Genomic DNA, 13,678 nt, shown 5'->3' on the forward strand with positions numbered 1-13,678 from the left:
AAAACATTTTGAATTTGGAGATAAACCACAGAAATTGCTCGCACGTCAACTCCGTAAATTAGAAGATAATTCTACAATTCATAAAATTAGATCAGAAAATGGAGATTTGCTTAAATTACCTAAGGATATTAATCAGAGATTTTTGCAATTTTATCAGTCATTATATTCATCAAAAATAACAGATAGTTCTGCGCAGATGCAAAACTTTTTGCAGGAATGTAACCTTCCTGGTTTGAATGTGAGTGATAGAAATTTACTGGGCGCAGAAATAACTATGAAAGACGTTGAAGAGACCATTAAATCCATGAAAAATGGGAAGACTCCTGGCCCTGATGGCTTAAATAATGAATTTTATAAAAAATTCAGTGATTTGATCTCTCCACCTTTGCAAACTGTATATAGTCACGCCTTTAAACAACAGAGATTACCACAAACTCTGACTGAATCAACAATAATCCTCATTTCTAAAAAAGATAAGGATTCTGAAGACCCTGGTTCGTATAGGGCGATAGCTCTTTTAAATACTGATCAGAAGATATTAGCGAAAATCTTAGCTCAGAGATTAAGTCTAGTTATAGATAAATTGATACACCCCGATCAATCAGGCTTTATAGCCAAACGATATTCATTTTTCAACTTGAGACGCGTGTTCAATATAATTTATTCAAATAGACTATTAAATGAAGATTTAGCAATCATCTCGCTAGATGCTGAAAAAGCATTTGATCAAGTAGAATGGCCCTATCTTTTCTCAGTGATGGAAAAATTTCAACTAGGTGAAAATTTTTGTTCATGGGTGAAACTTTTATATACATCCCCAACAGCTAGAATATTAACTAATCAAATGCTGTCATCTAAATTTCATTTATCTAGGGGTTGTAGACAAGGATGTCCACTATCACCGCTTCTATTTGCCCTTATTATAGAACCACTTGCTGAGAGTATTAGATCAAATTCAGATATTCATGGCTATAACACTAAACATACAACGAATAAAATTTCTTTATATGCGGATGATGTATTCATATATATTACAAAGCCAGAAATTAGCATTCCGAATTTATTAAAGCTCATAACTCAATTTGGTTCATTTTCAGGTTATAGAATTAACTGGTATAAAAGTGAAATTATGCCAATAATGGAGCATAATCCGGCCATACTTCAACAATTTCCTTTTAAAATTGCCTATGAAAAGTTTAAATATCTTGGAATTTACGTGACTAGGAAATATACTTCTTTATTTAAATTAAATTTTCCTCCTTTACTCACTAAATTACACAGAAATATCCAATTTTGGAAAACATTCCCTATATCATTAGTTGGTCGTAGTAATGCTATAAAGATGATCTTTCTTCCACAGCTACTATACTTATTTCAAGCAATTCCGATCTATCTTCCAAAAAAAGTTTTTTTTAAAAATTGATTCAATTGTTACTAATTTTATTTGGGACTACAAGACTCATAGAATAAATAAAAGACATCTATGTAAGTCTAAAATTAATGGAGGAATTGCTTTACCTAACTTTTTATTTTATTATTGGGCGGTTAATATTAAAAATATAACCTGCTGGTTGGATGATTTTGATCAACAACCGGATTGGTTAAAGATGGAGAAAGAGGATTGTTTACCATTCGATATTGGTGCGATCCTCTTAGCTCCAATAAATTTAAATAAAAAAACATATGGAGGCAATCCCATTATACACAGTGTTATCCGTACCTGGAAACAATTAAAGCTTACGTTAAAATTGAGTAAATTATCTGTTTTTCCTTCCTATTGCGAATAATCCTTCTTTTAAACCGTCTGTCTTAGATAGAGGCTTTGCTCAATGGAAAAGTTATGGAATTAAAAGGGTGGGAGATCTTTATCATAAGGGAACTTTTCTTTCTTTTCTGGATTTACAGCAGAAGTACGGATTACATGTTAATAATTATTTTAGATATTTACAACTTAGAGATTATGTAAAATCACACATGCAAGAATATAAGTTTAGAGGTCCAGAAACACTTGATGTATGCCTGAATCGACATTATAATTCAAATAAATTAATATCCTTTATTTACAATACTCTCCTTGACACTGACATTCCGTCATCAGAATCTTATAGACGAGCATGGGAGGACGAATTGAATCAATTTATAATGCAAGATATATGGGATGAAAGTTTACAACATATACATCAATGTTCATTGAATACTAGACATTCCTTAATACATTTTAAAATAATACATAGATTACATTATTCGAAGACGAAATTAAATAGGATTTTTCCTAGTATCTCTCCTATTTGTGATAAATGTCAATTTCAAGAAGCTAATTTAACTCATATTTTCGTAACTTGTATAAAAATGCAAAACTTCTGGTTGGAGATTTTAAAAATAGTTTCTAAAGTTATTAATAAAAAATTAGCTATGGATCCAAAATTAATTATATTAGGATTATCAGAACATACTACAAATTTTACAGTAAGTCAGATACATTTTCTTGATTACAGTCTAATAACTGCGAAAAAATTAATACTTAAATTTTGGAAAAAACCAATAACCCCCACAATTAAAATGTGGACTACGGAAATGACAGAGACCCTGCATTTGGAAAAAATAAGGTTTGCCTTAATCGACAAACCTGAGTTATTTTTAAAAATATAGTCTCCATTTATTGAATTTTTAGAAAAGTAAATGGGTTTGGCACAGGACTAAAATAAAAAAATTAAATTAAAAGTTGAAACTTGAGTTAGGGGTTGGATGTACAACTGTGGTTATTGTCTCCCGGATCTACTCCCTTTAATTTTTATTGTTAGATCCTTTTTTTAACCCTCTTATTCTCTCTCCCCAAGTTTATAGTTTTTTTTTTGTTTTTTTTACTTTCTCTCTTAAAAATTTAAAAATTGAAGCTATGTAAGAACATTGTAACAAATGTGTTTTTTAATTTCTATTTGTACATATGCTTTTCAAAAATAAAAAATATTTTAAAAAAATTAAAAAAAAACAAAGCTGGAAGAGAGGTGGTACCCAGAAAAAAACCCATGCAAGTGATAGGTGGATACAGGTGAAGAGGGGCGGGGGGTGGGGGGTGGGGGGAGGGCATGTTGATTATCAGATGTGTGGACAAAGGCCAGAAATGAAAAGGAGATTTTTTTAAAAGGTCGTGAGATCAGCAGTGAATGTGCGTGTAATATGAAGCCGGGGGAAAGGGTTATGTTGAAGGGGACATGTTTGGGATTGTTAAGCAGCATTGTGGGAGAAATTGGAGCGCATCGGTGGGGCATAAGATGGAAATAGGAGGGGTGGGTGAGAAAGGTCGTTGTTAATTAAATTTAAATTTATGAATTCAATCCTCATGGCGATGAGGTACCCAGGCGAAATATGAGGTGTTTTAGTTTAGCGATCCAGCGCGGAAACAGGGCCTTCGGCCCATCAAGTCGGCACCGATCACCGATCCCTGCATATTAACACTATCCTACGCACGTTAGCGGCAAATTACATTCATAACAAGCCGATTAAATTACAAACCTGCACGTCTTTGGAGTGTGGGAGGAAACCGAATATCGCGGAGAAAACCCACGCAGGTCACGGGGATAACGTATAAACTCCGTGCAGACAGACCGTCTCCCCCTCCCCCTCTCCCCCGGGGTCTGGGGTCTGGGGTTCCCGTCTAACGGGCCGCTCTGCCCACAGGACCGGGTGCGGAGGAGCGTGGAGCAGAAGGTGAAGGCGCAGAAGCAGCAGAATATGGCGGCTCCAACCCCTCCCTCCCTCACTCAGCCCTTACCCGCTTCCACAAGTAAGCCGTCCGCAGCTCCCCTCCCCCCGCCCTGTACCCGGGACCCCGGTCGCGGTCCGCTGCCCCACACCGAGGGCGGCGCAGCGGGTAGAGCTGCTACCTCAAAGCGCCAGAGACCCGGGTTCCATCCCGACCTCGAGTTTTGTCTGTACAGAGCTTGTACGTTCTTCCCGTGACCGCGTGGCGTTTCTCCGGGTGCTACACCCCCCCACACACACCCCAGAGACGTGTGGATTAATCGGCCCTCTGTAAATGTCCCCCTATTAGGAGAGGATGAGAGTAGGATAGCATAGAACGAGTGTGTGAAGGGATGATCGATGGTCGGCGTGGACACGATGGGCCGCAGGGCCTGCTTCCATGTTGTATCTCCAAACCTAAACCAGGGACGGCACAGCGGCGCAGCGGGTAGGGTTGCTGCCTCACAGCGCCAAAGACCCAGGTTCAATCCTGACTACGGGTGCTGTCAGTACGTATTATGTACCTGTGACGGAGTGGGTTTTCTCCGGGTGCTCCGGTTTCCACCCTGCAGGTTTGTAGGTTAATGTGTTTCGGTAAAATTGCAAATTTTCCCGAGTACGTAGGCTAGAATTATTGTACAGGGTGATCGCAGATCGGCACGGACACGTTGGGCCGATGGGCCTGTTTCTGTGCTGTGTCTCTACATCAAATACTATAAACGAACCATAAAAAGACAAAAGGACACAAAACTGCTGGAATAACTCAGCGGTTCAGGCACGAACTCCGGAGAACGCGGATAACTATGTTCTCCATAGATGCTGCCTGACCCGCTGAGTTACTCCAGAACTCTGTGAAACGTCACCTATCCATGTTCTCCACAGATGCTGCCTGACCCCCTGAGTTACTCCAGCACTCCGTGAAACGTCACCTATCCATGTTCTCCACAGATGGTGCCTGACCCGCTGAGTTAGTCCAGCACTCCGTGAAACGTCACCTATCCATGTTCTCCACAGATGCTGCCTGACCCGCTGAGTTACTCCAACACTCTGTGTGTCTTTTTCCTTTAGTAAAACCAGCATCCACGGATCCTTGTGTCTGCTGTTTGAAGAGATCTCTGTACCGTGACGCGGAGACGCTGAGAGAACCCAAACACGGGTTATTTTTTAAAGACTTTATTGAACGTCAAGTTAAAGGTGAAGAGTTACAAACGTGAGTGGAGCCACAGCGGGTGATGTCCGCGCCAGCGGGTCGCAGACTGGATGTTGTAAAGCGGTGTTGCATTTTGTGACGTTGAACATGGGCAGGACCCACACAGTGAAAGGTAGTCCTCTGGGGAGTGTTGTGGAGCAGAGGGATCTACGAGTTCGGTAGCATGGTTCCTTGAAGGTCGAGTCGCAGGTAGATAAGGCGGTCAAAAAGGCTTTTGGCACATTGGTCTTCATCAGGCAGAGTATTGAGGATGGAAGTTGGGAGGGGATTAAATGGGAACCGTTCAGCGCCGACCTGTTGTCCATCGGGCTTCTGCCCCACAGCCCCTAAGCCCTGATCCTGACGCCGGTCCCGGGTCCCGACCTTTTTACACACCCGGAGAGGAACCGGAGCAGATTCTCAGCCAATGAACCTCGTCCCAGATCGCGAAGAAAGGATAAAGTTTCTCCGTGAATTTATTCCCAGTGAAGGTGTGGAGATGGGACTTGGTGGCCGCGTCATAAAATGAAACTGTCCCGGACTTGTAACTGAGATAAACTCCCACCCTCCCCGGGATGGGACGGGCGGGGAGATGGAATGGAGGGGAGGTGCGTGCAACAAACTGGTCATCCCACCGCCCGATGCTCCAGACTCCAGTCTCCGGGCTCAGTGTGATCCGTGTCTTCCTCTCCACAGACTCTGCGGCGACTCCCATAGTCCAGCCCCGACTCCCCGCCATCTCCACCTCCCAGTAATGTCTCCCCGATGTGAATCCCTCCGATCCCAGCACACACTCACTGACTGTAAACCTCTTCCCGGTGTCAGGGCGCTCTCTCCGGGTCCGGGTCCGCCTCACCCTCTTCCGATCCTCAGACACCTCGAGCAGCGGTCCCGCTGTTTCCACATCCAGGGTGACGGAGACTGGGGGGAGAAGCACAGAATCAGAGAGTCCCCGGGGAGACTCGGGCAGCGCGGCCACGGGACCGGGGGAGAGGCCAACTCGGCCTCGGGCACAGGCGGGCGGGCAACAGAGAGATTTCCCGGGGTTACACCCCAGGTACGCCGGGTGGACAGGAGAAGCCTTTCCCAACGTGGCGGAGTTGCACTTGTGCAGAGTTGAGAGAAGATATGCGGACAGCCAGATGTGGAGACGCCTCTGGTTTGTTTTATGTGGGGGATGGGAGAGGGGGTCGGAGGAAACCTTTTTTCCAATCTCTTAGCTTGCCGGAGATGCGATTGTTTTCCGGATCGTATCTCTGGTCGCTCTGCGGCCTAACATCCCGGAGCTGGAGGTCTTGACTGGGACCGACATTGAGTCCCAGCGGGGGCGTGGACTTATCATCTGAGCCTGCGATCCCTTGCCTGGGATCGACGTTCCAATGCAGCCTGCGAACTTTAACCTCAGAGCTCACAGTCTCGGGTTGAAACCCGTCGGGAAGCTGCACGAGGTTCGACTGGTCCCGACCCTGTGTAGAGCTGAACCCCCCCGTGGAAGATAGTATTTCAGCACTGCTCTCTGGTTGTGGTAGGATGATCCAGTTGCCTGATAACAGTTGGGAAGAAACTGTCCCTGAATCTGGAGGTGTGCATTTTTACACTTCTGTACCTCTTAACTTATGGGAGAGGGGAGAAAAGGGTGTGGCCAGGGTGCGACTTTTCCTTGATTATGCTGCTGGCCTTGCCGAGACAGCGAGAGGTATAAATGGAGTCAATAGCAGGAGTTTCGGGATTGCGGGAGAGCAGGGAGGAGAGTCTGGAACGTGAATGGCGGACTGTGCATCCTGCACATTGGCATCAGGACCGCGTGGAACTCTACCAACATCGAACAGCAGGGACAACACGCTGAACATAATTTAGATGCCAGCATACTACGGGAAACACGCGACTGCTTGGATTTTGAGCAAAATCTAGAAATGGAAGAACCTGCTTCCTGAGCTTTGCGGGCACAAGCAAGACCGGTTAGAGAATAGAATTTACTGATTTACTTTCACCAGACATGGTCTGTTGTTTAACTGCCCCCGGCGCGTACATCTCAACGCCAGAGTGTTCACTGTCGTAACAACGTTCATCCAACAGTCCATCTGTTGTTTGTACTGTGGTTGTATTCAGGGAACTGCCCAGTCCAGTAGCAAATATATACTATACATGTAATTAATACTTAAAGAACACTAACGGTTTTAAAAAAATGTTTTTACCTCTCTTAATGCGACCGGACAGCTCGCTGATCACCGTGTTCAACAAAAATGGGTGATGGAACTTTCCAACGTCCAGGCCACCGCCTGCTACTGAAAGCACCTGCGCATCATCACTTATCCTGCATTAATTACACACCTGGTTATAAGACCCGCATCTACGATTTTTGAGTTAATTATCAAAACAGTGCGGAGAGTCTCACCTCGTCTTCTGAAGAGTTTCCCCCTGAAATATAAAACATCAGAAAGATCAGTTAATTTACACTGAGCATCCACTTCGTGACAGCAGGAATATCAGCTAAATTGTTACAATTTTCCGACAGATCCCAGCACTTAATGCTGGCGCGGCGCCCCATCAGTGCAGTATTATGTATTAATTACATGTAAAGTGTATAGTTAATACAGGACTGATGTGGCGATTCAACCTTCTCTGATTCCAGTCGTAAATTACCTCATTCGTCCAACACGGGTCACCCTCTCTTCACTGTCCCCTCCTGCGTTTAATGTCTGTATAACATGCCTTCGAATTTTCTTCTATCCTATTAGCCAAAGATCCTGCATTGCCCCTTCAAGCGCCCCCTGATTCGTCTTGCACCCTGTGGGTCAGCAAGGGGGGACCCATAGCGTCGAGCAACCTTTGTCTTCACAGACATCACGTTACCAGCTTGTGACGAGATGTTCATATCAGAATAAGAAAAGACCAGGCTTGAACTACATGGAAAATATGACTGGGTCAATGTGATAAGTACAACTTCTCTTCCCGAAAAAAAATGCAGCTCGCCCTGCGATTGAATCGGGTGTGATGATGTGAGTGAGGCAGTAATATGGCCCCAGAACAAATAAATCATTTATTTTGAGACACAAGGTGCTGCATAGAGTGGAATCATAATTCGGCCAGCCAGCATCTCGGGAGGGAAATGTATACATGACGCGTCTGGACAGGAGCCTCTTTCAATCTTCTGGATTAGACGGGAGAGAACTGGTAAAGAGATGGGAGGGGAAGGAACTGGGACAATAATTGGCAAGGGATATATGAATTTGAGTGAGGAGGGACATATGACAGACTGATGGATATCCCTGCGGCCGATGGCGAAGGGGAGAAAACTTGCTCCCGAATTGGAATCTGGTCAGGAAGACAAATGGGGAATGCAATGGAAGGGATGGGTTCCCAGTAGGAAGGGTTGGGGGATCAGCGGTTGGAGAAGGGGAAGCAGTATTACAGTATAGCAAAGGGGATTACAGAGGCATGAGGCAGGAGTTGGCCAAAATTGACTGGAAGGAGGCCCTAGCAGGGAAGACTGTGGAACAGCAATGGCAGGTATTCATTGGAACAATGCAGAAGTCGCAGGATCAATTTATCCCAAAGAGGAGGAAAGATTCTAAGGGGAGTAAGAGGCACCCGTGGCTGACAAGGGAAGTAAAGGACAACATAAAAATAAAAGGGAAGAAGTATAACATAGCAAAGAAGAGTGGGAATCCAGAAGGATGAGGGGGGATCTTATTGAAACATATAAGATAATTAGGGGATTGGACACATTAGAGGCAGATAACATGTTCCCAATGTTGGGGGAGTCCAGAACAAGGGGCCACAGTTTGAGAATAAGGGGTAGGCCATTTAGAACGGAGATGAGGAAGAACTTTTTCAGTCAGAGGGTGGTGAAGGTGTGGAATTCTCTGCCTCAGAAAGCAGTGGAGGCCAGTTCGTTGGATGCTTTCAAGAGAGAGCTGGATAGAGCTCTTAAGGATAGCGGAGTGAGGGGGTATGGGGAGAAGGCAGGAACGGGGTACTGATTGAGAGTGATCAGCCATGATCGCATTGAATGGCGGTGCTGGCTCGAAGGGCTGAATGGCCTCCTCCTGCACCTATTGTCTATTGTCTATTGTCTATTGTCTATTGTCTTTTGAAGAGCAACAGAAGATAACTAAAAAGGCAATACGGGGAGAAAAGATGAGGTACGAGGTTAAACTAGCCAATAATATAAAGGAGGATAGTAAAAGATTTTTTAGGTATGTGAAGAGGAAAAAAATATTCAAGGCAAATGTGGGTCCCTTGAAGACAGAAGCAGGGGGATTTATTATGGGAAACAAGGAAATGGCAGAAGAGTTGCACCGGTACTTTGGATCTGTCTTCACCGAGGAGGATACAAACAATCTCTCAGATGTTCTAGTGGCCAGAGATCCGAGGGTGACAGAGGAACTGGAGGAAATCCACATTAGGCAGGAAAAAGTTTTGGGTAGACTGATGGGACTCAAGGCTGTTAAATCCCCAGGGCCTGATGGTCTGCATCCCAGGGTGCTTAAGGAGGTGGCTCTAGAAATTGTGGACGCATTAGTGATTATTTTCCAATGTTCTATAGATTCCGGGTCAGTTCCTGTGGATTGGAGGGTAGCTAATGTTATCCCACTTTTCAAGGAAGGAGGGAGAGAGAAAACGGGAAATTATAGACCAGTTAGTCTGACATCAGTGGTGGGGAAGATGCTGGAGTCAATTATAAAAGACGAAAATGCGGAGCATTTGGATCGCAGTAACAGGATCGTTCCGAGTCAGCATGGATTTACGAAGGGGAAATCGTGCTTGACTAATCTACTGGAATTTATTGAGGATGTAACTAGGAAAATTGACTGGGGAGAGCCGGTGGATGTGGTGTACCTCGACTTTCAGAAAGCCTTCGACAACGTCCCACATAGGAGATTGGTGGGCAAAATTAGAGCACATGGTATTGGAGGTAGGGTACTGAAATGGATAGGAAGTTGGTTGACAGACAGAAAGCAAAGAGTGGGGATAAATGGGTCCCTTTGAGAATGGCAGGCAGTGACTAGTGGGGTGCCGCAAGGCTCGGTGTTGGGACCGCAGCTATTTACAATATACATCAATGACTTGGATGAAGGGATAAAAGTACCATTAGCAAATTTGCTGATGATACAAAGCTAGGTGGCAGTGTGAACTGTGAGGAAGATGCCATGAGGTTGCAGGGTGACTTGGACAGGTTGTGTGAGTGGGCGGAAGCATGGAAGATGCAGTTTAATGTGGATAAGTGTGAGGTTATCCACTTTGGTGGTAAGAATAGGAAGGGAGATTATTATTTGAATGGTGTCAAGTTAGGAAAAGGGGACGTACAACGTGATCTGGGTGTCTTAGTGCATGAGTCACTGAAAGGAAGCATGCAGGTACAGCAGGCAGTGAAGAAAGCCAATGGAATGTTGGCATTCATAACGAGAGGAGTTGAGTATAGGAGCAAAGAGGTCCTTCTGCAGTTGTACAGGGCTTTACTGAGACCGCACCTGGAGTACTGTGTGCAGTTTTGGTCTCCAAATTTGAGGAAGGATATTCTTGCTATTGAGGGCGTGCAACTAGGTTAATTCCCGGAATGGCGGGACTGTCATATGTTGAAAGACTAGAGCGACTAGGTTTGTATACACTGGAATTTAGAAGGATGAGAGGGGATCTTATCGAAACGTATAAGATTATTAAGGGGTTGGACATGTTAGAAGCAGGAAACATGTTCCCAATGTTGTGGGAGTCCAGAACCAGGGGCCTAAGAATAAGGGGTAGGCCATTTAGAACAGAGATGAGGAAAAACCTTTTTAGTCAGAGAGTTGTGAATCTGTGGAATTCTCTGCCTCAGAGGGCAGTGGAGGCCAATTATCTGAACACATTCAAGAGAGAGCTAGATAGAGCTCTTAAGGATAGCGGAGTCAGGGGTTATGGGGAGAAAGCAGGAATGGGTTACTGATTGAGAATGATCAGCCATGATCACATTGAATGGCGGTGCTGGCTCGAAGGGCCGAATGGCCTACTCCTGCACCTTTTTTCTATTATCTATTGTCTATTGTCTATAAGATTGTGACCGGGATCTGGGGATGAAAAGAAATGTCTGTGGGGAACAGTTGAAGGAACAGTGAGGTCTGAAGGGGATAAGGTTCACCTGTAACTGGAGAATACAATGCACATGTCGTTGGGTTGTAGTCTGCTCAGAATGTGAGGTGTTCGTCTTCCCTACCGACTGGTTTGTTTCAATCAGCCCTGAATTATTGGGAACTTTATCGCAAAAAACTGTTACCCACTATTTTATGATTGAATCAAATTGAATTTGTAACCGCTTACCTTCAGAAATATCAAACTGTCCGTTTGGTTCATCCGCTCCTGCAGATTTAAGAGTTTCTTTTGAATAGAGTTGATCTCCTCTTGAATCGCTCGTAGATTATTCTCCATTAGATTTAGAACGCTCTCCTCTTCTTTCCGGAGATCCTTGAGAAAGAGCCACTCTTTCTCATTGAGAATCTTGCGCAGTTCAGCAAATACCGATGTGATGTAGGTCGACAGGTTATGTGACTGTTTCTGTCAATTGAAATGTGAAGGTCAATATTATCGAGCCTAGAATCTGAGACAATAGCACAAGATCAGAGATGGGAAACTGGAAACCTTACCCGGACTCCAGAAATCTTCTCTTTCTGTTGCTGTTCCATTTCCCCCACCGCTGATTTATTTTTTGTGAGAATCTCCAAGGAATTTTTAATCTGCTCCTGGGATTGAGATTCAGGTTCAGTCAGTGAAAGAATTAGACCAGACGGAACCAATGAACTGCAGACACGGAACTGCACATGAAAGTTTACAAAAAGGCACAAACTGCTAGAGAACTCATCGGGTCGGGAAGCGTATCAGCAGAGAGCCGCGGGCTGTCGCACATGGAAGGACTGCTGGAGTCCCTGCATGGACGTGAGGGAGAAGGTACAGGGGCAGGTGTTTCATCTCCAGCGGTGGCTGGGGCATGTACCTGGGGAAGGGCTGGTTTGGGTGGGAGGTTGGGTGAACCGAACAGTCGCCGAGGGAGCGCGGTCCGCAAAAGGCAGAAAGGAAAAATCATCAACAATCAAATTCTATTTGCGTTTACCTTGTAGCTTTCAACAGCTTCTTTAATCGACGTGAAACTGTGAGACTTGTGTTCCCGCGCAGCGACGCAAATCTGGCAAACCAGTTTCTTGTCGGTTTCACAAAACAGCTTCAGTTCTTCCTGATGTTCCTCGCAGTGAAGTTTAATTTCCTTCCTTCCCGTGTTCAGGCTCAGTGCTCGAGCTGTCTCAGCGATATTCGCCAAGGCCCGATTTACTTTGAGGGTGCGGACTGCAAACACTTCTCTACATACCGGGCAGGAGTTTCTCCCTTCCAAGTCCCAACTCTGTGTGATACAAGAGCGGCAGAAGTTGTGCCCGCACTCCAGCATAACCGGATCGATGAAGAAATCCAGGCAAATGGGACAAATCGCGTCTTCGGCTAATCTCTGGATCTGGTGTTTCGAAGCCATTTTAACTCCGGTTCGAAATCCTTCCGCCTTCCGGGAGCTGCGGACCCGTACAGAACTGCAGCTGTCAACTAAACGCCCTGCAGTGCGCGAAGAATTGATTCTGTGCTGAATAATGTTGTTTTGCTGCGGGTGTTCAGCGTGAAGGGCCTCTGGCAATCTGCCACTGATTACACACCAGCAAGAGGCTGGGAACACGTTACACGAGTCTGAACGTGACAGGAACCGGACGGACAAGCGCCGGGCAGTCTAAGGAAGGCCGGAAACGAAATGGGAAAGATACTAAGTTATCTGAAAGTAGAGAGTGAAACGGTGGTTAAACGTCAACTTAGAGCGACTGCTGGTAAAATAAAGTCTGCAATAAAATCGGAGACCTGGAGAAAATGTTGTGTTGTGAGGTGACAGATGCGCGACAATCGCTCAGATTTGGTTGCATAAGAAGTAGGAAAGAGAATACTTTGTTACTGCGTGCAACACATTCATCTTCTAGGTGAAAGTCGTCTTGAGTTCTACTGGCTTACCTATGCAGAAGGTCCCTGACATTCACCCTGCACAGCTCTGAAGTAAGATCCAGCTGTTCCTTATTCTGGACGGGTTCCACAATGGAAACGGTTTCCGCCTACCCGCCCTGTTAACCCCTCCAGCCCCGGAGAGCAGCACAGTGAGCCAGACCCCCCACACGCTGCCCAGCCTGACGTTGGTCACCAGGGGCACACGGGGAACCGCAGAAGCTGCTTCACAGAAGATTGACACAAAGCGATGGGGTAACTCAACGGGCCAAGCTGCATCTCTGGAGAATTTGGGTAGACGTGGTTTCAGGTCAAGACCCTCTACAGAATGATTGTATAAGGTGGTGATATGTTTGATAGATCACCGGATTCTGACAACAGAGTTTTATGTACCAAGGTATTCTATTCCGCTGCCAAATAATGCACACAGAGCCGTATATCCGCGTACACACTGGCGTACCCCGAGTACACAGCAAGGTGCGCCGCCTTGTAGTGACGTGTTGTCGTTCTCCTGGCACCGTTTCCCACACAGGCCGAGGCCGCGGTTCTCTGGTGCTTCGTGAAGGCGCCCGACACGGTCCTTTATGGTTCCTCGTCCACTCAGACCGTGCCATACCCCCTCCCGTGAGGCAATCGTCAGCTCGTCAGACGCACCGTTTCTGCACTACTCGCGGTAGGGGGGCGTGGGTGGTCCGCCCAGCTATTGCAGTGTTTTGCTCGGAAACCCCAGGCAGAACCTGAATTGTT

The 13,678-nt window shown here is 45.5% G+C and overlaps 1 protein-coding gene across 1 annotated transcript; it reads right to left on the minus strand.

The window, feature by feature from the left end:
* Nucleotides 1-5,023: 5,023 nt before the first annotated feature.
* On the minus strand, nt 5,024-12,425 carry LOC144611154 (E3 ubiquitin-protein ligase TRIM39-like). Its single transcript, XM_078430217.1, has 6 exons — nt 12,015-12,425; nt 11,551-11,646; nt 11,228-11,461; nt 7,326-7,348; nt 7,126-7,244; nt 5,024-5,851 (listed from the first exon to the last, which is right to left on the minus strand). The coding sequence occupies exons 1-6, from the start codon at nt 12,423-12,425 to the stop codon at nt 5,319-5,321; spliced, it is 1,416 nt and encodes a 471-aa protein (XP_078286343.1). The 3' UTR covers nt 5,024-5,318.
* Nucleotides 12,426-13,678: the final 1,253 nt, after the last annotated feature.

This window comes from Rhinoraja longicauda, chromosome 39, assembly GCF_053455715.1.
Source record: "Rhinoraja longicauda isolate Sanriku21f chromosome 39, sRhiLon1.1, whole genome shotgun sequence".
Taxonomy (NCBI): Eukaryota; Metazoa; Chordata; class Chondrichthyes; order Rajiformes; family Arhynchobatidae; genus Rhinoraja; species Rhinoraja longicauda.